At 39.8% G+C, this 27,935-nt stretch overlaps 3 protein-coding genes across 6 annotated transcripts in view; 1 reads left to right on the top strand and 2 right to left on the bottom strand.

The window, feature by feature from the left end:
- The window catches only part of fam185a (family with sequence similarity 185 member A), a 74,038-nt gene extending 57,649 nt beyond the window's left edge, over nt 1-16,389 (bottom strand). Inside the window, exons 1-3 of one of the 2 annotated variants that reach the window (XM_059987211.1) lie at nt 15,860-16,372; nt 15,350-15,459; nt 3,294-3,386 (exon numbers count right to left, since the gene is read on the bottom strand). In XM_059987211.1, the coding sequence (XP_059843194.1) occupies nt 3,294-3,386; nt 15,350-15,459; nt 15,860-16,271 (615 nt within the window). In that variant the 5' untranslated portion in view covers nt 16,272-16,372. Of the gene's footprint in view, nt 1-3,293; nt 3,387-15,349; nt 15,460-15,859 lie in introns of both variants that reach the window. The other variant, XM_059987210.1, reaches the window with a different exon arrangement.
- Nucleotides 16,390-16,446: 57 nt separating this feature from the next.
- ccdc146 (coiled-coil domain containing 146) overlaps nt 16,447-27,935 on the top strand; it is a 107,175-nt gene continuing 95,686 nt past the window's right edge. For 2 of the 3 annotated variants that reach the window (XM_059987216.1, XM_059987218.1), the window contains exons 1-2: nt 16,763-16,891; nt 17,814-17,956. In XM_059987216.1, coding sequence (XP_059843199.1) covers nt 17,819-17,956 — 138 coding nt within the window. In that variant the 5' untranslated portion in view covers nt 16,763-16,891; nt 17,814-17,818. Of the gene's footprint in view, nt 16,472-16,762; nt 16,892-17,813; nt 17,957-27,935 lie in introns of those variants that run through there. The other variant, XM_059987217.1, reaches the window with a different exon arrangement.
- Nucleotides 18,787-24,872, bottom strand: fgl2a (fibrinogen-like 2a). The gene is made up of 2 exons (XM_059987215.1): nt 24,241-24,872; nt 18,787-22,358 (listed from the first exon to the last, which is right to left on the bottom strand). The coding sequence occupies exons 1-2, from the start codon at nt 24,785-24,787 to the stop codon at nt 21,655-21,657; spliced, it is 1,251 nt and encodes a 416-aa protein (XP_059843198.1). The 5' UTR covers nt 24,788-24,872; the 3' UTR covers nt 18,787-21,654.

Here is a 27,935-nt window from a genome sequence, read left to right on the forward strand (position 1 = left end):
ATATGTCTAGGTCCATCTGTAGCCTCTCTACATTCCCAAAATTACCTAATCCTCCACTTATCTTCATATCATCTGCAAACTTTGCAACAAAGCCATCAATTCCATCATCCAAATTATTACCATATAACTTCAAAATAATTGGTCTCAACACGGACCCCTGTGGAACACCACTGGTCACCAGCAACCAACCAGAAAAAGGCTCACTTTATTCCTACCCTTTGCCTCCTGCCAATCAGCCACAGCTTTATCCAAATTAGAATCTTCCTGTAATACCATGGGTTTGTAGCTTGTTAAGCAGCCCCATGTGTGGCACCTTCTGAAAATCCAAATACACAATATCAACCAATTCTCCTTTGTCTATCCCACTTGTTATTTTTTTCAAAGAATTCCAACAGATTTCTCAGGCAAGATTTTTACTTGAGGAAACCATGCTGACTATAGCCCATTTTATCATGATCCTCCAAGTATCCCATAACCAAAATTTTAACAATCAACTCCAATATCTTACCAACCACTGAGATCAGACCAACTTGCCAATAATTTCCTTTCTTCTGCCTCTCTCCCTTCTTGAAGAGTGGAGTGACACTGGCAATTTTCCAGAACCATTCCAGAATCTAGTGATTCTTGAAAGATCATTACTAATACCGCCACAATCTCTCCAGTTACCTCTTTCAGAATCCTGGGTGTACACCATCTGGTCCAGTTGACTAATCTGCCTTCAGACCTTTCAATTTTCCAAGAACTTTCTCTCTAGTAATGATAACTTCTCACATTTCATGAGTCCTGACACCTGGAACTTCCATCATACTGCTAGTGTCTTCCACAGTGATGTAAAATACTTATTCAGTTTGTCCGCCATTTCCTTGACCCCCTATTAGCATCGTTCTCCAGTGGTCCAATATACACTCTCTTTTACACTTAATGTATCTGAAGAATCTTTTGGTATCCTCTGTAATATTATTGGCTAGCTTACTTTAATCATTAAGAAGGTAAAGACTGAATACATCTCTAGTTGCCTTCTGTTGGCACTTGAGATCTTCCCAATCCTCTAACTGCCCACTAATTTTGCCCAATTATACACCCTCTCTTTGGCTTTTATATAGGCTTTGACTTCTCGTTAGCCAGGAATGTGTCATCTTACCTTTAGAATACTTCTTCCTCTTTGGGATGTGTATATCCTGTGCCTTCTAAATTGCTTCCAGGAATTTCAGCCATTGGTGCTCTGCCACAATCCCTGTTAGTGTTCTTTCCCAATTAATTCTCCCTCGTATCTCTGTAATTCCCTTTACTCCACTGTAATACTGATACATCTGACTTTATCTTCTCCTTCTCAAATTTCAGGATGAATTTGATCATATTATGATTACTTGCCCCTAAGGGTTCTTTTACCTGAAGCTCTCGAATCAATTCCGGATCATTGCACAACACCCAATCCAGAACAGCTGATCCCCTGGTGGGCTCAATCACGAGCTGCTCTAAAAAGCCATCTTGTCGGCACTCTAGTAATTCCCCCTCCTGGAATTCCTTACCAACCAGGTTTTCCAAATCTATCTGCATATTGAAATCCTCCATGACTATTGCAAAACTGTTCTTTTGGCATGTATTTTGTACCTCCCCCTGTAATTTGTAGACCACATCCTTGCTACTGTTTGGAGGGATCTGAATGTAACTCCCATGAGGGTCTTTTTACCCTTGCACTTCCTTAGTTCTATCCACAATGATTCAACACCTTCTGACCCTATGTCACCTCTTTCTAATTATTTGATTTCATTTTTTACCAATAGAGTAATGCCACCCATTTTGCTTTCCTGCCTGTCCTTTCATTATAATGTGTATTCTTGGACATTAAGCTCCCAGCTATAATCTTCTTTCAGCCATGATTCAGAGATGCCTACATCATCATACATGCCAATCTGCTTCAAGTTCATCTATCTTATTCCATATACTGCGTGCATTCAAATATAATACTTTCAGTCCTGCATTCACCTTTTAATTTTGTCCACCTTTTACGTTGCAACTCATCCTGTTGACTGCTATTTTGTCCCACCTTCAGCCTCTCCTTGCTAGGAATCTCACTACACATTGCTTCAATTTGTAAGCCAACTATCTCACCTTTACCACTATCACTCCAGTTCCCAGCCCCCTGCCAAATTTGTTTAAATCCACCCAAGCAACTCTAGCCAACCTGCCTGCAAGGATTTTGGACCTCCTTGGGTTCAGGTGTAACCCATCCCTTTTGTACAGGTCATACCTTCCCCAGAATAGATCCCAATGATCCATAAATCTGAACATCTGTCCCCTGCACCAGATCCTCAGCCACGTGTTCACTTGCCAAATCATTCTTCCATTCTTATCCTCACTGGCACACGACACAGGCAACAAACCAGAGATTACTGCATTGGAGGTCTTGTTTCTCAGCTTTCTACATAGCTCTCTAAAATCTCCCTTCAGGACCTCCTCACCTTGTCTACCTATGTCATTGGTGCCAATATGCACTAAGACTTCTGGCTGCTCACCCTCGCCCTTGAGAATGCCATGGCCCTGACCCAAGACATCCCTGACCCTGGCAGCAGGGAAACACATTCCATCTAGATGTTTCCCTTCTGCCCACAGACCTCATCTCTGTACCTCTGACTAAGGATTCACCTATTAAAACTGCAGTCCTCTTCACCTTTCTGCTGTGCCGAGCAACAGCACCAGACTCAGTGTTAGAGACCCAGTCACTGTGGCTCCCCCGGTAGGTTGTCCCTCTCAATAGTATCCAAAGTTGTATACTTATTATTGAGGGAAACAGCTACGGGTATACTCTGCATTGGCTGTGCATTTCCCCTCCTTCTCCTGACAGTCACTCAGCTTGAGAGTAAACTGGGAGCAAGTTCTGAGTCTTTCTTTTAATAGACAAGTGAAGAGAAGACTGATTACCAAAAGGAAAGGTTAATTTTTTTTAAAAAAAAGGTATCCAATTTGCATGCAATTACTTAGAGCATTAAGATGAATGAGTAATCTGGAGTCCAGTATATGGTCATGCTATTGTGGAATGAAAGATTATTTCCCTTCGATGGGAAATAAGCTACTTTAGTTGCATGGCTTATTTTTGGTAGGAATCAAAATATATTAGGCATCCCTCCAAAGACAACTCTGGAATTAATCCTTGACTTATTTTCAGATTTAAAAAAAAATGAGTCTTTAGTCTGGAATGGAATGTTTATCCTACAGATGATTTATTATCTATTCTCAATCTACTGTGAAAACGATAAAAGTTAATGAATAGAAAGGAATTAAATTTAACTTACACCTTTACTGTTGGTCTGTATATCTACATTTCCATGGATTGTTCCTAGACAGATTATGTTTCCACCTCTACTTTGCACTTTGACTTTATGGGCCTGAATAGCACAATAAACAAAAAGACAATTACGCTTTGTTTCAACCAAGAATAAAACTTTGAATATCTATTAGCAATCCTAATACAATATCACAAATTAATATCCATGATGATTTCAAAAGAGAGCAAAAATTGTGAAGTAGTATACTCGGGCTCATTGTCCATTAGAAACCGGATGGCAGAGGGGAAGAAGCTGTTTCTAAAATGTTGAGTGTGTGTCTTCAGGCTCTTACACCTTCTCTCTGTGGTAGAAATGAGAAGAGAGCATGTTCAGGGAGGTGGGTGCCCTTTCGAAGCATCTGTCTTTGAAGATGTCCTCAATGGTGGGGAGTCTAGTGCCCATGATATTGAATTGGCTGAGTTTACAACCCTCTGCATCCTTTTCTGATCCTGTGCAGTTGCCCCCTCGATACTAGATGGTGACACAACCATAATACTCTCCATGGTACATCTGTACAAATATGCTAGACATACCAAATCTCCCCAAACTTCTAATAAAAGATAGCTATTGGCGTGCCTTCTTCATAATTGTATCAACATTTTAGATCTTCAGAGATATGGACATCCAGGAACCTGAAACTGCTCACCCTTTCAATTGGTGACCCCTCTAAGAAAGCGAAGTCTGTGTTCCTTCGACTTCCCCTTCCTGAAGTCCACATTTCAGTCCTTCCAGGTGAGGTGACACTTCACCTGTGAGTCGAATGGTGTGGTATACTGCATCCAGTGCTCCCGGTGTGGCCTTTTATATATTGGCGAGACCCGACGCAGACTGGGAGACCGTTTCGTGGAACATCTATGCTAGGGTCTGCCAAAAAAAGCAGGATCTCCCAGTGGCCACACATTTTAATTCCATGTCCCATTCCCATTCTGATATGTCTATCCATGGCCTCCTCTATTGTCAAAATGAATCCAAACTCAGGTTGGAGGAACAACACCTTATATACTGGCTGGGTAGCCTCCAACCTGATGGCATGAACATTGACTTCTCTAACTTCCGTTAATGCCCCTCCTCCCCTTCTTACCCCATCCCTGACATATTTAGTTGTTTGCCTGCTCTCCATCTCCCTCTGGTGCTCCCCCCCCCCCTTCTTTCTCCTGAGGCCTCCCGTCCCATGATCCTTTCCTTTCTCCAGCTCTGTATCACTTTCACCAATCACCTTTCCAGCTCTTAACTTCATCCCACCCCCTCCGGTCTACTCCTATCATTTCGCATTTCCCCCTCCCCCCTCTACTTTTAAATCTCTTACTATCTTTCCTTTCCATTAGTCCTGATGAAGGGTCTCGGCCCAAAATGTCAACATCGCTTCTCCCTATAGATGCTGCCTAGCCTGCTGTGTTCCACCAGCATTTTGTGCGTGTTGTTGTTTGAATTTCCAGCATCTGCAGATTTCCTCATGTTTGCTCTCCACATTTCAATTCCTTCGTTTTACTGACATTGAGTGCAAGGTTGCTGTTGTGACACCACTCAACCAGCTGATCTATCTCACTCTTATACACCTCCTCGTCACCACCTGAGATTCGGCCGATAACAGATATGTCATCAGCAAATTTATAGATGCTGTTTGCGCTGTGTCTAGCCACAGTCATGAGCGTAGAGAACACAGAGCTAAGCACGCATCCTTGAGGTGCATCTGTATTGATTTTCATCGAGGATGAGATGTTATTTCCAATCTGCACTGGTTGACCTATGAGGAACTCAAGGATCCAGTTGCAGAGAGAGGTACAGAGGCCCCAGTTTTGAAGCACTGAAGGAATATTGGTAAACAAAACTAAACAGCAGTCTGACATAGATATTGCTGCTGTCCAGGTGGTCCAAGACCGAGTTCAGCTAGTGACTTTTTCCACTGTAGACCTATTGTGGTGGTAGACAAATTGCAGTGGGTCCAATTTGGCAGGAGTTAATTCTAGCCATGATCATCCTCTCAAAGCATTTCATCACGGTAAATGTGATGACCTAAAATTAAAGAGTAAAACTTGAGGAAAATGGGGGTTACGTAACTATCAGGGAATATAAAAGCAGGTCAATTGAAGCAAAGTGTGAAAATGGCTGAAAAATAAAACATCACATTCAAGTTTCAGCAGTTGGGTGCTGACTTGATGCAGGGCAGTACAGTGTCAAAGCCAGAAGAAAAAGTGGCCTTTTAATTATAAAAATTGGGTGGGAGGAAAGGTGGAGGAGAGAAATCAAAGGAAAGCAGGCTATAGAGGAGCTAACCCAGCTTTTTTTCTCAATATAGGAAGGCAATGGTATAAGAGGAGAGCTTAGCAGGGATCTAAGGGGGCGGTTTCTATGCCCTCACAATAAGAGTGGTTGGAATCTGGAACAACTATTTGAGGACATAGAGAACGCATGTCCTCTCCATTAGAAACATCGAGACAAGCAGTAGAATCACCATGGCATAGCTGGCCCACAGACCAAACGTGAGTAAACAGGGGTAGTATCGATAAGTACGATTGTCAGCATGAATATGCTGTACAACTCTAAATTTATGATACACAAGCAAGATTTTTAATGAAATGTCAATAAAGTTTATGTAGCCACAACTCTATGTTTCTCATCATGTGCTTCACCAAAGTTTTACCTTCTATTACTTTACATGATCAATTAAAAGCAAAAACCCTGTACATCCTCTGAGGAACACCTACCCATTTTTCTTGAACATCTTATGAGCAACACAGTTACATTACCCTGTAAAAGTATTCAGCCCCCACAACTGTAAACACATATTACTGTCTCATTTTCTAAATTTAAAATACAGCATATTGAAGGAGGACTTTTTTAGTTAATCTACAAAACATTGCGTAACATGTCAAATCAAAGGAAAAATTCCAAAAGCAATTTAATGAAAATTAAAAACCAAAATTGTGAGGCTGCAAAAGTATTCATCCCTTTGTGATTACTACACTAACTTTCCTTGGGTACAATATTGTATATTACCTAACCAACTCAGACAGATTGTTGATGGAGAAAATTAGAGGGTCACCTGTTTCCAAAGAATGAATTCGAATAAATACTCCCTCTCTCTGTATGGTCCAACAATATGGTAGATTTTCAACAGACCACACAAAAAATAAGGCAAAAGAGTACTCAAGACAAGTCAGGAAAATGTTAATAGAAAAGCACAACTCTGGGGAAGAATACAAGACCATCTCAAAGGCACTGAACATACCTTGGTGCTCAGTGCAGTCCATTGTGGAAAAAGTGGAAAAGATATAAAACCACAGCCACACTGCCAATTTCAGGCTCCCTCTTTAAACATAGTTGCTGGAGAAGAAAGGTACAGGCAGTCCCCGGGTTACATACGAGTTCCGTTCCTGAGTCTGTCTTTGAGTCGGATTTGTACGGAAGTCGGAACAAGTAAATCCGGTATTATTTAGCGTCAGTTAGTCAAACATTTGTCTTAGTATATAGTATATATTTTACCTTTCTATGCATATAAAACACTTAAGAAACATATGTATTCCAATAATTAAACCACTGCGTTGCTTAGAAATAATTGTAGCTTTCATCGGGGCAGGGCCTTTCACATGTTCCATTATTCTCAATTTATCTGTTATCCTTTAAAATTGTTCCAATCGTTGACTGACTGTAGCCCAACTCTTTTCCAATGACCGATGGCGTTTCACCTCTTTCCAAACGCTTTATTATTTCCACTTTATTTTCAATCGTGATTGCTTCCTGTCAATGGAACAGAGACACTGCGGGCGGCAGGTCCCAAGGTCCGCTGGGTCCTAAGGACCACCACATTGAGACAGGCTAAATGGGACAAATGGGGGCTGTGCAGGGTTTGGGTATTTGATCATCCACAATATTCCACGTGGGAATTTAAACTGGAGGTGGCAGTGTTTTTTTTAACGAGGTCGAGTTGCGAGCTCGACATCAACCTGGCACGGATGGTATGGAGTCACTGGATTGACATCAACCCGGCACAGGAACAGTCTATCACTGGATTGAACTCGGGAAGCTCCGTTCTCCAGCCCGGGGTCAGGGTGAATCTTACTAAGAAAAATTTAAGCCAAATACAAAGTTAAACACTCAACACAGTGTCAATGGCAACGACTTAAAATGGTGGATGGCCTTCTCCTTCCTCGGTTCATAAGTACGAGTTGTCCGTAAGTCAGACATTCGTAACTCAGGGGCTACCTGTACTTGTAAAGACTACTGTGACACCAACAGTCACTCTGAGTCAGCTGCAGAAGTCAGTGGCTGCAACTGGACATGAAGTTCATGGCTCCAGTCTCTCAAGGTCATACACAAAAAAGTTATTTATGGAAAAGTGGCAAGGAAGAAGCCCTGGCTGAAAAAAAAACATATCCTTGCTCATAAAGACCTCACACAGTGTCACTACAAGGATACTGTAAAAACATGGAAAATGATCTTGTGGATGGATGAGACTAAAGTGGAACTTAGTAGCCTCAAAACTAAGCAGTACATGGTATAAATCTAATACTGCACATCAGCCAGGTAATGCCATCCTTACTGTAAAGTATGGTGGAAGTAGCATCATGCTATGGGGGTGCTTTGCAGCAGCAGGGACTGGAAATCTAGTCAGGGTTGATGGGAAGATGAATGCTGCCAAATATAGAGATCCTGGATAAAATTGTGCTAGTCTCTGCCAGAAAGCTTAAATTGGGAAGAAAGTCCATCTTTCAGCAGGACAACTGCCAGAGCAATCATGGAGCGGCTGCAAATTAAAAAAAACTGATGTCCTTGAGTGGCCCAGTCAGAGTCCTTCTTAACCTGATCGAGTTTCTCTGGCAAGACCTCAAGACTGCTTACCCAATGTCACTCCCTAACTAACCTGGCACAGCTTGAGCAATTCTGCAAGGAGAAATGGGCAAACTTCGCTCCATCATGTTGTTCAAAGCTAATAAAAACTTTTTCAAAAAGACTATTGGATGAAAAGCTGTGAGAGGCCATTCAATTAAGTACTGAGCAAAGGGGGATGAATACTTTTGGACAGCTGACATTTTAGTTTTCTATTTTTAGACTTTTGTGATTTACAATTTTCCCATTTTTGGACTCCATTGTGATAAAAAAAGACCATATGATTCAAAAATAAAAATTATCAGTTAAATTTATCAAAATCTCTTGTCATAATACTCACTTTTGTGAACAAAGAGTTGGGGGCTGAATACTTTTACAAGGCACTGTAAATATTTAATATGTGAGTATTTCAACAAATTAGAAATTATTTTCTTATTTAAAGAACATCCAGGTTTTAAGTGTAGTTTTGGTTCTGTAATAGAAACCTGTCAAAACAAAGGTTATGCTCAGAATATAAATACAGAAATTTAATATATTGCTCACACAGGTTAACAATACCCCTCATTTAAATAATTGCATTAAGTGAAAATACAATGAACAGAAGAAGTATTATGAGATTCTTGAGGGAGAATACACAGATTGGTTCACAATGAAACAGCATTTCCTGTGAAATATAGAGAGATTGACTTCTGCCCTCATCTATAGAATAAGAACTTCAAAAAGACTATGTACGTAATACAGAGACTTTATGCAAACATTGCTGCTGACAAGAAAAATTCTGCTGAAAATAAAATATTTCAAGTTAAAACCAAATACCTTTAATTGATATGGATTAATTTTCTAGAAAAATTTTCAGCAAATTTTCATGATAGCAGTCTAGATCAAGGGTTCCCACTCTGGGGTCCACAAACCCCTCGGTTAAGGTTTCATGGTGTAAAAATTTTGGGAACCCTGGTCTAGACTTTTGAAAGTGCATAAAAATAAATGAGCAACAGCATTGGGCTATTTTTCTGGAACAGAAGTTGAATTCCCAATCTAAATCCATGCCAGCACTAAGTGCTAATATATAAAGTCTTGTCTACTCTTTGTGAATCAATTTGGAGCGAGGAGTTAATAGTTTACAACTCAGAAAACACAAACAATCAGGCCATTAATAGCAATACAGCCGGCTTGACTAATTAATTTATTTTAGTAAACACAGATGTTTTAAGCCAGATTCCCTAGTCTTCTATTCTGAAATAATGTCCTTCATTCTGTTTCATCCTTCAATATTATGGGGAATCATACTGTAGGACAACACTGCACGAAAACTCTCACACTGACTTCACTGCACCTGTGAACAACATTAATTAATATAATTCCAAGGTGCCACATTTTAATTGTTGATGAGAGCAACTTAAAAGGGACCAGACCTTAAAATACTTTGAATTTTCTTTCAAAATTCAATTTTGAAATTTCTGGCACTGCCTCATGAAAGCAGTGCCTTTGCCATCCAGGCCATGTTGTTTTCATGCCCCTGCTATTGGGAAGGCAGTCCCACACCACCAGGTTCAGTAACATTTATGACCCTTCAGCCATAAGGCCCCTGACCAGCATGAATAACCTCAACTCTGAACTGATTCCATAACCTATGGACTCACTTTTAAGTACTTTTGACGATAAATTTACTTAGAACTTTTTAATTACTGGTAACAGCATATTAGTACAAAACTGCTTGACAGTAAGTGAAATTACAACTATTATCTCAGAATACAGTGGATTCTGGGTAATTGAGGCACATCAATATCAGAACATTTTGGCACAATTAAGCAGCTGTCCCAATTAGCCGGTTTCATGGAAATAGTTATAAAGATATAAAAAGACAAACTGAGTAACAAATTATGCATCTAAATGAAATACAGAACAAATGAGAACACTATCAATACTGCTACAGTACTATAAAGCTGTGTATTGGTTCCTAATAGTTATCAACAGAGGAACTCACCCAATGTATGCAATAAACAAACAGCACAAACAACTAGTCCAGATAATGGGGTACCTTCATACAATGCTATCGAAAACTGTATTCTCCAAATCTTCATTTTCATTGTAACGTTCAAGGCAATTGTTGCTACCTTCAAATTTTTCATAGTTCTCAACTTGTTGGAAGTAGTGAAAAAATTTCATTTTCACTCCCAGACGTTTCTGGTATCTCCAAGCCGGAATGTTTGAAACTATAGTGAGCAAAACAATTCTGAATTGTTTTACTTCTCATTTCTCGCCTACTATCATGACAAAAATTGCTGCTTTTTGAATGCAAACACACACAATTGCCACTAATTGCTCTAACCACTAGATGTCTAGTGGCCACATAAGTGCATGACTGATGTTAGTTAGAACCTGTTTGGCAACAGTCCCCTGCCCAATTAAGTGGCATAGTGTCCCAAGTACACCCTATCCTCGTTATATGTGTCTTCAGACTATGCAGATTCATAGTTATGCGAGGAACCTATTTCTACCAATGTCTCCTTATATGCGTCCAAAACTCACAGTTACGCGAGGAGCACTGCTTTCCCGCCAATACAAGTCACATGCGCACACGTCACAGTCTCATTCCCGCCAGTCTCGCATTGGTTTTGGCAAGGTGTGGATGTGCGATCTTGCGCTCTTAAACTTTTGTTGGTTTTCCCTATAGTGCAGTGATTTTGCGCTTGAAATATTTAACTATGCCTCCTAAGCGTCCGATGTCATGTCCTGGACTATCAGCTGAGCGGCAGAGAACGGCTTTAACACTTGAAAAAAAGTTGGAAATTATAAACAGCGCGGCATCAGGTGAAGGTAACACAGCTCTGGGACGCTACTGCCAGGAAGAGAATCTTGCCTTTAAAGTTCTTTTGCTGCTTGACAATGCGCCAGCCCATCCTAAACATTTGGACAGCATTCATCCTAACATAACAGTGAGTTTCCTGCCACCTAAAACAACATCATTGATTCAACCCACTTGACCAAGGTGTGATCCACATTCAAGGTATTTTTTTTATGGCGAACTATCTCCCTGATGTTGCGAGCAACAGTCGATTTTGAAAATCCCGGGAGTTTACCAACGGTGAGGGAATGGTGGAAGTTGGAACACTTGGCACAAATGACGATGGACATGGACCCAAGTTTAGAACGGAGTCAGCATTTCAGTCATTCCCTGCCATCAACCCTTCTTCCTTACAAGCAAATTTATGCTGAAAAACAAAATGCTGCCAAGCAAACAACCCTCACCACTTTCTTCAAACCGGTGCCGGCAGTTCTAAGAGTTCTGTGAGTCTTCCTTCACCCCTTGCTGTGCTTGATATGGTCCTGAAAACCACAACCATCCATGCACCTTATCCACGTAAAGCTGCCCGACACCACAACAACCACTCATCTCCCACAGCAAACACACCTGCCACTGTTGGTGAGTACTGTACACCCTAGTATGTTAACTTTCTATGATTTATTACATTGAATATTACCTTAAATTGATTAAATATAATACGAATGTGCCTTGTGGTACTGCTTTTGTGTCGTATTGGTATGAAAATGTGAATAAATTACAGATAAAACATATTTCGGAAGCCCTCTGGAAAGCATCCCTATTTACACAATTATTCATGTTATGCATCGACTGCTAGGAACGTCCCCCGCATATAACGAGGATAGGATGTAAATAAAGAGAATCCCACCAATTTTCTCGATTAGCTTTTATTTTTTAAGAGTTGGCCCAAATAAGCAGTTTCCCTGATTAACCAATGGCCCAATTAACTAGAATCCACTGTAAATACTAACAGTTATCTTTTCAATATTTTATAGAATGAAAATATGAAAATATAAATGCTTTAGGAAACTTTTAGACTGAAAACTCGTCACCCCTCTCACACATAGAATGGCATTGTTACTGAAGAAATCTGTGACCCAGAGATTCAGCAGATGTCCATCTTGAGATTTTAGCAAACTTTTTTTTGAAGAATATATCTCACGATGCTCTGAACCCATCATCAATGATGTAAACTGGGCTCATCGGGTGTTTTGGGTCTGTCAAAATCAGACATCCTCACCCAGGCAATTCAGCCACAACATGTGTTCAGGGAGCATGAGCTGCAGATCCCCATTGACTTGCTTTCTTCATCCAGAGCCACCTTTAGGATTTCTCTGCTGCCTCTTAAAACTTGCACACAAAAGTAATGATTCCAGTCCATCTCACACTACAAATAGCTGTAAAACGTGTGCTCTAAACTTAAGTTGTGCAAGCTTTTTGTCTTACATAATTATTAGTTGGAAATGTGATTCTTAACCTAGTTTCTATACAAGTATTCAGTCTATTCTTTTATATATAAGGAAATCATGCCACCTCATGGCAAGTTCATGTAATATAGGTATGGCTAAAAAAAACAATCCTCAAAGTCAAGATTCATGCAAGATAGAAACTAAACCTTTGTCACATCAAGTCCGCGCCATTATCAAGAACCTACTTAAACTAATCCTATTTATATCACCACATCCCCAATAACTCATCCAGATTCTATCACTCACTTACACATTAAGTGCTATTTGTAGTGGCCAATCAACTCACAGAACTTTGGGGTGTGGAACAAACCAGAGCATCTTGGGGGAAATCCACGTGGTCATTGGGAGAATATGCAACTCTAACAGAGGTCAGAAATAGGCTTGGGTTGCTGTAGCTATAATTCACACCATTTGTGGCATTTTGTTTACTTGACTAGTTCAACATTAATCCAGCCCACATTAATATTCCCAATTTAATATATTGGATTTCAAGATTTACAAAGTTATGCATTCAGCAGTAAGAATGCCATAGTAACAACTGATAATAATCTTTAAACTGTGTACAATGCTCCTTTGAGAAGAAATCTTCAAATTCCTGCAGCAACAAATCAGCAAAATACACCAACTATTCTCTCTTTTGTTACAACCTTGCCATTGTTAACTTGTTCTAAAGTTGTGTATTTTTTTTAGGGGCAACATAGGCCCTAGTAGAACTGCTGCTCCATAACTCCAGCAATCCAGGTCCAATCTATACCTGTGGTGCCATCATGTGGAGTTTGCACATTAACCCGTGACTGTATGTGCGGCAAATGGAGGAATCTGGGCAGGGTGATGGGGGAGGGCAAGTTGAGAATGGAATGCATTAAAAATTAAATGCAACTTAAAAGAGAACTTAGTGGATCAAAGGGCCTGTTTCTGTGCTTTCTGTCTCATGATCTAATGGGTAAGCCAGCAGTGTCTTGCCGATGGTAATTTTCTAACAAAATTTGTTTCGCATAGGAGTTATGTTTCTGTACATCTACTACTGACCAGACTGTTACAGACTAACTAATTCTACTTTTTTACTGTTCAAAGATCTACAGATAATATCATGATTATTTCACTTTGACAAGTTATGGCTCATCAGTTACATTGTGCTTAGAAGTTATAGCACATCAGGATCCTCAACCAGATCTCACAGCAACGTCTTCAGGAAAACTCCTCTATTCACCTTCGATTCTCTATTCCTAGCTGCAGCTTAATTGAGATCTTTCATATTAATACTCAAAATCGTCAGTAGGTGCAAGCAGTAAGAAACTGTTGTTGAGGTAGGAAACATCACCAACTCAACTTAAAATGTTCAGTATTACCAGGGAAGTATTGTTCTACACAGTAGACAGTTATTTAATTTTTAACCTATGGATATTTCTGATCAACATTAGGATGTAAAGTTGTATTATCACAATCTGCAGTTCCAACTCCAATATCTTTGCAGCTTTCAAGTTCAATACACTTTTGGTTTTCTTCATTTCCAACTGCAGGTGAATTCTTACTTCTGCAACTGATTCATCTCTGGCAACCATGTATTCAGCTTCTAAAGTCAAGCTGCAGAACTCTCTCATCTAAAATACGCTTTAAAATCTACCCACAGGCAACACGAGTCAATCTGCAGATGCTGGAAATAAATAAAAACACAAAATGCTGGCAGAACTCAGCAGGCCAGACAGCATCTATGGGAGGAGGTAGTGACAATGTTCCGGGCCGAAACCCTTCATCAGGAGTGAAGTAACATGGGATGGTCGAGGGGGGTTAAGAAGTGGGAGGAGGGATAAAGTAGAGAGCTAGGAAGTGATAGGCTGAAGGGAAATGGGCTGGGGGAAGGTGGAAAATTATGGGAAATAAAAGAGAAAGAAAGGTAGGGCTGGGGGGAGATTATAATGAGGGGGGAAAGAGCGAGAAAGAAAACCAGACTAAAATTATAGATAGGGATGGGGTAAAGGGGGGCGGGGGTATCAACAGAGGTCTGTGAGTTGAATGTTCATGCCGGCAAGTAGGAGGCTACCTAGGCGGGAGATAAGGTGTTGCTCCATCAACCTGCGTGTGGCCTCATCTTGACGGTAGAGGAGGCCATGGACAGACATATCGGAGTGGGAGTGGTCTGTGGAATTGAAGTGTGTGGCCACAGGGAGATCCCGCCACTGCTGGAGGACTGAGCGCCGATATTTGATGAAACAGTCTCCCAGTCTGCAGCGGGTCTCCCCAATGTATAAATATTGGGGAGATATTGGGGTATAAATATTATGCTTTAAAATCTATCAGTTTAATATTGCTCATCACAATATTCCGTGGTAACATAGCAGTTAGCATGACGCTACTGCATCAGAGTTTGTAGTTCAATTCCGACGTCATCTGTAAGGAGTCACATGTCCTCTCCATGAAAGCATGGGTTTCCTCCAGGTGCTCCTGCTTCCTTCCACAGTCCGGTTAGTAAGTTATTTGGTGATTGTGAACTGTCCCATGTTTAGGTTAGGGTTAAACTGGGGGCGGCACAGCTCAAAGGGCCTGAAGGGCCTATTTCACACTGTATCTCTAAATAAATAAATTAACTGTTTGACAATGCTCCCATGAAGTGCCTTGTGATTTACAAAGGTTTTTTTTTTGCATAATACATAGGTGGTCGAGTTAAAAGATTTTCCTTAATTATTAAAACTTATGTGTTTATTTCCCCACACAGATTTTATCCTTTTTAATAAATACACTACATTTGCTTTGGAGTTATAATAACTTTGTTGATTAAATCATACACACTATTTTAATTACTTCAAAACAATAATCTTGCATATGGGATTGAAAGAAATTATTAGCACTTTAAATTAAGAAATGAAAGGGACTATAAGATAAACATTAAGAATGCTTATTTATACCTTTAATGAATTCAAGATACTGTGCCCTTTCTCAGTTTCCACATAGCAGTTATCACACTCCATTTTTTTAATCTTAACGCATCCTTTCTGAAATGTACTAATATCCAGATCTGCAAAACAAAATTTTGATTCAATAGTTTTAAGCAATATCACAACATACTAAACAGGATGTTTGAAAGTCAAATTACAGGTGCTGGATCTGAAATAAAAATGGAAAATACTCAAACATTCAACTGGCAGGGCAGCATCCGGGGAAAGGTAAATGGAGTTAAATGATTCATGTCAAAAACCTTGACAACGAGGAAAAACTATTTTTCTTAAATGGCAGAGAAGGATAAAGATCGGAGATCTTTGTCCTATCCATCCTCTGCAACTTAAAACATTTTTGTCATTTTCCCAGTTGTTCCGATCATCAATATAGACAATTTCTTCTCTCCACAGATGCTGTTCGACAACATTAATTGTTCTCGATTAAAATTAGTCAGTTTCAAATTGCCAATAAATACTCACCAATCTTTACCGGAGTTATCAGATCAATACGAGCATCACTGCTAATGTTTTCTGAAACCACTAGCATCTGCTTACGAGCTTTATCATACTGCACCAGAACATCGTCTAGGTTTTCAGCTTGGTTGGGGGAAAGGAGCTCAACAAAAGCGCGGTCAGCTGCTGGGTAACCATGCGGATCCAACGCCTTCACGGACACATCGCAGGGCAGGCGGACCTTCAAGGAACTGAACGGGTCCACCAGCATGGTCCAGCGTTTCAGTGCATTGCCCTTCTGTCTGGAGCCGAGGCTTCGGTTTTGACACAGAGGCCTCCTGGGCACTGTCCGCAGAAAACCGCGGCTGATCACACAGGTCCCCTCCTTGAGCAATACCGCTCGGCAGGCTCTACGGCAAAATACAACGAGAAAAGTCATGTTGCGCCCAGGAAAGCACAACTCTCTCACAGCTGATCTGCAGCTTCGATTGTTGTTGTTGTTTGGCGGAGCACGGAGGAGGGGATGCTGGGAGTTGAAGTCAACGCTCTGTTTGACCGGCCACCTCATCGGAAAAACTACAGTTCCCAGAATGCAATACGGGAGCCATTCCTGGCCGACGATGACTATAGCTTAAAAGAGTAAGTTTGCTGATAAACACTGATGATGATTTAACTTCACAGCCATTTCATAAAAAAAGACTTTTAACATTGTCAACTTCTCAGCAGTATAGAACTCTGGTGAAAGAGCTACACCGGCACGGTTGTTTAAGACCGATATAACTCAGTTTAAAAAAAATATTAACTAATATCATGGAGTTGTTTAAAACTACAGCAGTATGTAGGTGTTTTGCGTATTAATACAAAATTAGCATATACTATATTTAAAGACTCATAAAGGGGCCCGGTTTGATCAGTTTTCTGGGGACCGAAGCCACGCCCCATCTGACCAATGGAGAGGCAGGGTTCAGGAGAATGGTTACCATGGAAATGCTGAGTGCTAGCGGTAAACGATCGGGAAGCTGTGACCCAAAGACTGTGCAAGGAACGGCAGCTTGTAAGGTATAAATGATGTATTTTGAGAAATGTGAAGCCACAGCTTGAGGGCAAAGACAACGTTTACAGGTGTCTTGTGGCAAAAGGGGGGAAAAAAAAATCAGCGCTGCCTATTCCTGGATTTAAAATTCTTCAAACAACTTCTGGGAGGGTGAGGAGTCTGTTTTATGGGGTTGCTCTGTCTTGAAGCTTCCTCCAGAACGGGACCATGTTAAAATAGGCCGTAGTCTGCATGGTTTCCTCAAGGGAAAAACTTGCCTGATAAATCTGTTGGATTGTTGAGACCTTTATAAAGCACTGGGGAGGCTCCACTTGAAATATGTGAGCAGTTTTGAATTGAATTGAATGTTATTTACATCCTTCATATACATGAGGACTAAAAATCTTTACGCTACGTCGTTTAAATGTGCAATGTATAGTAATTTATAATAAGTAGTATGTACAACAGGATAGTCAAAATAACATAAAAATACAATTGTTTCAGCATAAATTAAGCCTGGTGGAAGAAGCTGTTGGTCCTGGGTTTTATGTTGCAGTACCTTTTCCTGGATGGTAGCTGCTGGAACAGTTTGTGTTTGGGATGACTTGGATACGCAGTGATCTTTTGGGCCCTTTTTACACACCCGTCTTTGTAAATGTCCCGAATAGTGGGAAGTTCACATCTGCAGATGCACTGGGCTGTCCGCAGCACTCTCTGCAGAGACCCGTGATTGAGGGAAGTACAGTTCCCATACCAGGCAGTGATGCAGCCAGTCAAGATGCTCCCAGTTGTGCCCCTATAGAAAGTTCTTAGGATTTAGGGGCCTATACCAAACTTCTTCAACCATCTGAGGCGCTGTTGTGCCTTTTTCACCACACAGCCATTATGTACGGACCAAGTGAGATCCTCAGTGATGTGTACTTCATTTATATATTTTTCATTCTCTAGACAAAATGAGCGGAGAGGAAGAATTGATTCCTGATGTATCTGATGAAGAGGAAGTCATCACAGCTGTTGCTCCAACTATAGATATTCAAGAGGAGCAAACAGTGGATGTGACTACCAGTCCAGCTTTTCAGTGCTTAGATGAAGTAAGTTCTCTTCTAATTTTGCACTAATTGATGCTCTGTGGGCTTGAAGTCTGGTTGGGAACTTTGCATAAGCTCAGTTGTGGTTAGGGAACTGAGAACGGTTTTAACTTTGTCCAGTTGACAACTCATTTTATATCATCACCTAGCTTTTATCTGTTTTCCTCAGTAATCTTGAGAGTTGGGAGAAGTGCTGAATATAGGCTTCCAATTCACTATCATTTATTTTACACTACTGCATCTCATTGTTTACAACAATTGCAAGGACAGGGAGATAATAGGCAGATGAGGCCAGGTGGGAGAGGAGAGAGGGAAGTGTAGAGACTGAAGTTGGTAAGTAATAGGACCAGGCAAGAGAGGGATGTTGAGCATGTGGAACCAGATGAGGAGAGAGGGTGATTGGTGGGAGTAGGAAAATAATACAAGGGGAGTGGATTACTTGAACTGGAAAATTCAATGTTTGTACCGTGGGTTTCATTCCTCATATCCTAGGCTCAATATGAGGTGTGTTTTGCTTCAGCATAGCAGTAGAAAAGACTAAGGACATGAAGGGTGGTGTGAGAATGAGAATGGGAGTTAAAATGACCAGCAACCAGAAGCTCAAGATGGGCTGTTACAAATGGAGTGCAGGTACTATGCAGAATGGTTGCCTGATCTATGCTTGGTGTCGTCAATGTAGAGATAGCCGTGCTACATACATTATAACCCACCTTCAGAAAATGTGACAAAACTGCAACTGAGGATGAAATTGTTGGCAAAGTGGTGGGAGAAACTTTTGTCCTTAAATGATATTATGTATTGTAAATGAAATGGATCAAACACAAATCATCAAATACTGTTTATTTTATTATCAAAATGTTTAATAGCTTTACAGATTTGTGTAATTTCTTGGAGCTTGCAATAAAGACATCATAATGAAAGTTAATATTCAAGTTCACATTTTTACACATATCTTTTGTAAACAGCAGTTTATTTTGATTCTTTCAACAGTACTTTGCCAAAAATTTGCAAGAATTACATAGATACAATGCTCTCTTTATCATTAAATTGCTGAATAATTTGTTGCAAAGTATTGTTTTAATGCATGAGCATTACAATAACAATATAAGGAGTACAACAAGTAGAAAAGGAATCTATTAATGAGTATACAACAAAATTACATTTTTTTTACTAATTGCAATTAGTATTCTGCTGGTGTTAGAATGATAAATCAATATTTATGTTATGTAGCATTGAGCTATTATCTACAAAAAATCTTTCATAGGTTCATAAAGCCTATTGGATTACTTAGACATTGACCTGAAATTCCCTAACAAAACAATACAAAATAGATTATTTAAAAAAGTTGCCGTGCACTGCTTAAAAAGATGAGGGAATGCAAAAGCTGGAATCTGGAGCATAAAATACACTGCTGGAGAAACTTAGTGATTGAGTAGCATCAGTGAGAGGAGAAAAATTGTCAACGTTTCAGTTAAGACCCTTCAGCTGCCCTGATGCAGGACCTTGATACAAAACATCAACGTTTCCCCTCCCCATACAGATGCTGTTCCAACTGATGAGTTCCTTCATCTTTCTTTTTTCTCCAGAAAATTTCAACCCAATTGTGGTTCAGAGTTGGAGCTGCATAGAAAGCCCAGTATTCATGTTGGACCAAGAATGAAGTCTTGGCCTCACCTCTTTGTTTGCTATGCAACCAATGGCTTTTGTACCTCACCTACAGTCATAATAACAAGTAGAAATATATTTTACATCCCCATGTACACATTTTTCCATTATATATTCTCCTTCTTAACAACAACTAGCTTTTTAAAATAACACATTAACTTCCCAAGGTAATTTAAAAAGAAAAGCAACCTGTAACATAACACAGAGAAATTAAGAAGATCAAAGTATTGAAGTGATGGGTTTTGATGAGGCTCTTGATGGTGTGAAAGGAAGTGGAATACCTTGCCATTGATGACTGGGAAAGGAGAATAGGAATCTATCAGAGGGCACTGTAAAGAGCACTGAGGATATTGGAGATGGACTAACACAAACAATTAACGGCAAGATCATGCAGGGATCCAAAGGTAAGTAAGGGTAAAATTTACTATATTGAAGAGTGGGTATCTAATAGGGATTGAAGAGGAGACTGCTAAATGATCCTGTTTAGATCATATGAACATAGAAAAGAAAGCCGTTTGACCCTTCATGCTTGTTCTGCCATTCATTAAGATCACGGCTGACCTTCTACCTCAGTGCCAATTTCCTGAAATGACCCCATATCCCTTCATCTTAGCAGCCAAAATATATCAAACTATGCTTTAACTGACTCAGTGAATCAGTGTCCACAGTCCTCTTGGTTAGGGAATTCCAAAGATTTTAAAGGTAAGGAATCCCTTCTCATCGTTGTTCTGAATCGTCCACCCATTATTTGAGATCCTGCCCCAATTTCAATGGATGATACCAATTCTACCCTAATACATCCTATAAAATCCTTCCGGAATTTTATGCATGTATGTATTTAGAGATGTGGTGCAGAACCGACCCTTCCAGTTCAACAAGCCGCACCACCCAGCAACCAACCTATTTAACCCTAGCCTAATCAATTTACAATGACCAGTTAACCTGTTAACCAGTACGTCTTTGGAATGTGGGAGGAAACCAGAGCACCCTGAGGAAATCCACACATTCACGGAGAGGAACACATAAACTTCTTTATAGCCATGTTGGAAAAGATCTCTGAACTCCAATGCCCCGAACTGTAATAGCATTGTGCTAGCTGCTACACTACCGTGGTACCCCACAGTGCAAAATTAAAATTTTGTACATATAAATCAGATTAATTCAACAAGAAATAGCATGAACAAGTTCTATAAATTAGAGCTAATGAAAGGTGGAACTTGAAAGGTTAGTTGTGAGAAATAAATTCAAGAAGTCTTCTAAAATATTGAAGAAGGAGCTAAAGGTATGAAAATAAGAAGACTTAAGAAAAAGGATAGGAATGTCGGTGTTGGTCAAGGAAGACACTGTGTGCCCAGTCTAGTTACTATAATATGTTGGTCAACTGTGGCAAAGGAGAAGATTTTGCAGCAGAATTGAATATGATGGCCCCAGTCTTCCCAGTGTGGCTGGAAGGCATGTTAACTCAGTTGAGACCTGATTTCAGAGAGGCAATTTGACATAATGGAAGTGGTACTGATCCAAAGGAAGTGATAGAAAATTAGAGCCAGGTATCTCCAGTGTTATAAACAATTGGAAGGCCTAGGGGAGGGTTAGTTTATCTTGGGTCAGAAGTGCTAAAATTCTGAGTATCAGCAAGATGGTTGTACTGAGTTTTCAAAATCTGGTTCTTTTAACAACGTATAACCAAATGTTGATCAGTGAATTCAACTTGCAGTTGATATTTTAACTTGTGATCAATTCTGGCAGCTTCAAAGTAAAGCTGAAGTTATTTTTAAACAAATCTTTTGGGAACTTCTGAAATAAAAATACAAAATGCAAGAAATAGCTGCATTTGTGGAGAAAGAGTGACACGAAATTAACATTTCAGGCCAGTGGGTAAAAAGTCACTTTTCCAGTTCTGATGCAAGGTCATTGAACTAAAATATTAACTCTCTCTTTCTCTGTAGATGCTGCCTGACCTGCTGAGTATTCCTTACATTTTCTTATTTCATTTTAAAGTTCTACCATTGGATTTTTATTGCTTTTCAAAACCATAGTTATTGCTTTATATCTTTTGGCCTGATGAGCATTCTTACTGTTTTGAAAGCATGGCGATAGCCATTCAGAGTTTCACTTTTTATTTTATACCAAGTGCCCCAAAAGATTCCATTTCTGATTCCTCTGTAATACTTTTTATAATATTTACCATTGAGATTGGCTGACATGCAAGCATCAAACCACCAGCCAGAACTATAATAGGCTCCACAGTTACCTGAAGGGTACATATCATTATCTTTGTCCTTGGTGGTAAAGTATTTTTGATTGTGGCTATATTCTTTGCTGTAAAGCATTGCATCACCAGCTGTGCCAGAGTAACCAGAAATAGTGAGACGATATTGATCCTTTTCATCTGCAACAAAGAATTGACTATATTCGGCATATTCTTGGACTCCATCCCAATCTTCAATTTCAATTCTTAATATCATCTTCTTGGATTTTGTCAGATAATGTATTTTGTCATTTCCCAGCCAAAATTCTGTTGATAGGTTCCCAAATCCATTTTTGTAATCTGCCCAGGTTCGATTAAAATCAACGCTACCATCTTTGCGAGATTGCAGAACTGTCCAGCCTCCATTCAGACTTTTCATCTCACAATAGACTGAAAAGGTTTTATTTGGACAGTGAGCAATTTCATAGATGCCACTTTTCCGAATTCCTTCTTTATAAAGATCTGAGCAATCTTGAGGCGGTACTTTTTGATCTGCAAATGGGGAAAAAGGTCATTAATTTCATAATCTTAAACCAAAATAATTTGGTCATATCAGTTTGAATAACTTGACCAGATTTACGTTGGCAAACAGTAGAGTGGTGCAGCTACTTGTTTAATATTTACTTGCCCAGTGCACTTTTAAATTGTAATAGAATATGATAGAAGCTATTTGTTTTTGTGGCTTAAAAATCCCAATATTAAGTTCCCTTTCATTTAATTAATTTGGAAAAAGACTGTAAGAAGCTAAAAGAAAATAAAGCAAAAGCAGCATGTACAGTATATCTTGTTCTACTTGGTATTAATATCTTTCAAAATGTTTTAACTCTATTTTTTCTATATTTACCAAAGCATATAATTATGATCCTACACACAGTGTTGGAGGAACTAAGCAGGTCAGGCAGCATGTTTGGAGAGGAATACTTTGGGCCAAGACCTTTCATCAGAACTTGGAAGGGAAGGGTAGGAAGAAGGCAGCAGAAAAAGAAGGTAGAGTACAAACTGCAGGTGAGGTGAAACCCGCTGAGGGGGAAGGTGGGTGAGTGGGAGAGCGAGAACAAAATGAAAAGCTGGGGGGTGATTGGTAGAAGAGATAAAAGGTTGAAGAAGAAGGAATCTGATAGGAAAGGGCAGTGGACAATGGTACCAGAGGCAGGTGAGAAGAGGGGAGCCAGATGGGGAACAGAAATAGAATGGAAGGGAGAGAGGGGAATTACTGGAAGCCAGAGAAATTGATTTTCATGCCGAGTGGAGGCTGCCTTGACAGAATATGAGGTGTTGCTCCTCCAGCCTGAGAGTAGCCTCATGATGGCAGTAGAGCTCACATGATTGCAGTGGTCTCCCGATCTATGTCAGGTTTCACCGATGTAGAGTAGGCTGCACTAACAGTATCAGACTCCGATAGACTTGCAGGTGAATTTCCTCCTTACCTAGAAGGACAGTTTAGAGTGCTGAATGGTGACATTGTGGATGGTGTAGAAAATGTGGGCAATGAAATGGCAAGTGGCATTCAATCCAGGCAAGAGTGAAATGTTGTACTTTGGGAGATCAAATGAAAAGAAAAAGTACATAGTTAATAGCAGGATCCTTAACAGGATTGATGTGCAGAGTAACCTTGGGTCTATACAAAAATGAGAATGCTCACGCAAGTTGAGAGGGTCGTAAAGAAGTCATAAGGCATGCTTGCCTTTATTGATTTAGTTCAAGAGGCAATAAGTTAGTGTGAAGTCTAGGTGCCACGGTAGCATGTCGGCTCGCATGATGCTGTTACAGCCCAGGGCATTCTGGAGTTTGGAGGCCAACTCTGGTGCCATTCTGTGAGGAGTCTCTGTATGTCCTTACCGTGGAAAACCTGGGTATTCCCCTGTGCTCTGGTTGCCTCCCATGGTCCAAAGATATACTGGTTAATTGGGGTCATTTGTAAACTGTCCCGTGATTAGGTTAGGGTTAATCGGGATTGTGGGATTACTGGACCAGTGTGGCTCAAAAGACCAGCAGGACCTACTCCATGCTGTATTGCTAAATAAAATAAGAATAAATAATCCAAAGCGAACTTGCAGTTGTGAGGTCTTACCCTTTATTCTTTGTTAGTTAGAAAAGTTTTACAATTTATTGTGTGTGTAGTCTTCTTTATACAGATTAAGCTATGCATTGGTGTTATACATTTAAAGGCTCATTAAATGATGAAGTATAATCCTAGAATTTCAATTTTACTGCTATTTGGAATGGAATAAAAAACAACATTTTATAATCTTGAATAATCATTGAAACTAATTTTGGAGTTGAGTAGAATAAAGATAGGTTAAAATTATACCTGCTTGAATTGGATTAAATGGAATTATTTTTAATTCTATATTTCATGCATTGATTAACGTACCTGCTGGCATGCCTTCGACTGCACAAGTTGTGTAACAGTTATTATTCAATTTATTCACAGTGTCGTTAATACTTGAAAGCTCTTTTTTAATGTAATGCAAAACAGTGTCTGTATTCATCTCTTCCAAACGGCTCTGTAGCCAACTGATCTGGTTTCTGGCAATCTGCAATGAAGATGTCAATGCTTTTACTTTATTCTCCAGTGCAGTTATCTTGTTATCATGCTTGGTAGGCTTTTCCTGTTGTTCTTCCAGCCACCTTTTCTTCATTTTATTTACTGTTGCTGTAAGACTTTTAACAGTTTTGACAGTCTTTTCAAGTAGCTTAATCTCCTTGGGAAGCTTCAGGGTTAACGGTGGAAAATTTACCTGATAACCACAGAATTCACCTTCATCACAGTCTGTGGGCTTCAGCTTGATGGAACAATCTGCATTTCCATTTATTTCTGTTAGATCCTTGAAACTGCTACTTTCGTTATATCCATGAGGAATCTCCACACACAGTGTTAATCCAGCATTCAGGAGGAAAAATGCAGCAGCAGCCCTCATTATTTCTCCAAAACTCTGAAAGACTATTAAATATTTTGATGATTTTTAGCTATAAAAATATTGCTGTGTTGCATTCAGTGCACAAGCTCTCGCTAACAGGGAAGTTAGTGTACAAGCTACAGCAATGATATTAATACTGTTGGGAGTGGTGGGCAGTTCATTTATGATATCATATCCTTCTGTAACTAAGTCTGCTGACAGAAATTGGAAATGATGCAGTACCTCATTTGCCAACAGCAACTGAAAATGCTCATGTACCTCAACTGCATACAGTATTAACTGTATAAATGTTATTATTTTCTAAAATGCTTGCTCATTTGCCTTAAGCATACATTATACACAATATTCATGGAATAACAGTGAAATTCAGCTTTTTAACATTCAATTTTTGGGGGGTATTCTAACTGCCCTGAGCCCAAACAGTTAAAATCCACATTTGGACAAACTTGGTGAGTAAAGCCATACTGGTGAAATTGCCTGTGTACAACCAATGAATGCCTTCTGGAAGCATGCAAAGTAAGTAGATCAGAGTGTTGTTGCTCCTTCTCAAAGCATTTTTCAACTTTGCACAGTTGAAAAGTGCCCTCATTATTGGCATTTAAAGAGATGATCAACTTCTTACAGGTTAACATCTAGTTGGTTTCTTCTGAGTTTTGTTACAATAGCACCAATATTTTTATACTTATCTCAGATGCTGAAGTCTGTAAGGAGTTTGTATATTCCCCTCACAACCCCGTTGGATTTCTCCAGATGTTCTGGTTTCCTTCCACAGTCCAAAGATGCAGTGGTCATTGTAAATTGTCCGTGGCTAGGCTAGGGTTAAATTGGAGTTGCACAGCACGAAAGGCTGGAACGGCCTATTCTATGCTGTATCTCAATAAATGAATAATAAATTTATACAGACTACAGGGGCTGGTGATAAGGAACTGTTCTACTGTTGAAATCATTTATTCCTATGTTAAGGTTCAGCAGTGGGCTATTAAAAACAAGCTGCTAGTAAAGAGGTGAAAGAGAAGTGCAGGAGTAGGTGAAGGAGAAGAACTACTGTTACCAGGAAGTTTATCTACCAAAGTTGTTCAAGGAACCATTCTGCCTGCAACTCAACTAGGTATATTGGGCAAAATGCATTTAAGCGAATCAGCTCATCTAGTAAATGCTGCACTTTAGATATCAGAGGGAAAGAGAATAAAAAAGACATTTAGGTGAAAATTGATTGTAGTCATTCTATTTATTAGTTATTTTTCTTTTCTCAGAAATAGTCTAGATTGGTTTCACATATACCAAATTTAGACTAATAATATACAGCTTTTTAATTCTTGTGGCTTCTTTTAATTGCTCAGAAACTTCTTAATCATCTGCCACTACCACCCCTAGGTGTATCTTCCTAGGGTATCCCTCAATCCAGGAAGTGGTGTTATGCGGTTTGACACATGGTATACCAAAAGTCCTTGTCACTGCCTCTATTACTAGCAGTAGAAGGAGCCTGCTAGTATAAGTGCTGGGAGATTCGAATTTCCATTGAAGCTCATTGATACAGTGAGTCAGAAGACCGAACGGCAATTAAAAAGAATGGTGAGTTAAAAAGACTTAAATACTGACAGGTTGGATAGTCTCATCTGCTACATGAGAGACTACAAGTGTTAGAATCTAGCCATAGCTCTATGCACCGTGCTTACATACCTGGAGAAGAGGGAAGAGTGATTCTTATGTGGGAATGCTCTACTTGGACTGCAGTTCAGCATTCAACACCATAATTCCCTCCAGCCTCAACAAGAAGCTCAGATACCTCAGCCTTCACCCTGCCTTGTGTAGCTGGATCCTGGACTTCCTGTCAGATTGCTGGCAGGTGGTAAGAGTGGGCTCCCTCACCTCTGCCCCTCTGATCCTCAACACAGGTGCTCCCCAGGGCTATGTCCTAAGCCCCTTCCTTTACGCTCTGTATACCCATGACTGTAATGCCACCCACAGCTCCAATCTGCTAATTAAATTTGCAGATGAAACTACAATGATTGCCTTATCTCAAATAATAACAAGGCAGCCTACAGAGAAGAAGACATCACCCTGATTCAGTGGTGTCAAGGAAACATCCTCTCCCTCAATGTCGCAAAAACAAAGAAGCTAGTTGTGGTTTGAAGGAGGAACAGAGACAGGCTTACTGCTATTGACATCAATGGATCTGGAGTTGAGAGGGTGAACAGCTTTAAGTTCCTCGGCAAGGATCTCATGTAGTCTGTACACACCAGCTGTATGGTGGGAAAAGTACGACAGCGTCTCTTTCACCTCAGATGGTTGAAGAAGTTTGGCATGAGTACTAATTGAGAATATCCTGACTGGCTGTATCACTGCCTAGTATGAGAACTGTACTTCCCTCATTTGTCGGACTCTGCAGAGAGTGGTATGGTCAGCCCAGCACATCTATGCATATGAACTTCCCTTTATTCAGAGCATTTACAGTGACAGGTGTGTAAAAAGGGCCCAAAGGACCATTAGACACCCAAGTCACCCCAACCACAAACTGTTCCAGCTGCTGACATCCGGGAAACACTACCACAGCATTAAAGCCAGGACCAACAGGCTCCGGGATAGCTTCTTCCACCAGACCAACAGACTGATTAGTTCACACTGACACAATTGTATTTCTAACTATGTTGACTGTTCTGTTGTATATCTTACTGTACAGACTATTTATTACAAATTACTATAATTTGGACATTGCACATTCAGACGGAGACATAACAAAGATTTTTGCTCCTCATTATGTGAAGGATGTAAGAAATAAAGTCAATTCAAATTCAAATTGAATTGAATTCAAACATAAATGCTGCTTAAAGCATTGTGTTTGTCCAGTAGATTGCCTGTTGCAGACAAAATATGGGAAGTTTCAGTGACAACTCCTTAAAGTATGTCATTACTGAAACTTGTTACAACTAGCTTCACAACAGAACAATGCATGGTGTTATCTGTAAAACAAAAATCTTTCATATGTCTAGCTCTTCCCAGACATGAACTGGAGATGCTACAATACCTCTTAGAGTAAACCATTGATCAATGCTTAGGATATTTTTGATATATCATGTAACAAAGCCATTTGGGTAAAACTTAGAAATAAAAAGGGATAGTCATCTTGCTAAGACTATATTATAAGACC

Source organism: Hypanus sabinus, chromosome 13 (genome assembly GCF_030144855.1).
Source record: "Hypanus sabinus isolate sHypSab1 chromosome 13, sHypSab1.hap1, whole genome shotgun sequence".
NCBI classification, from domain to species: domain Eukaryota; kingdom Metazoa; phylum Chordata; class Chondrichthyes; order Myliobatiformes; family Dasyatidae; genus Hypanus; species Hypanus sabinus.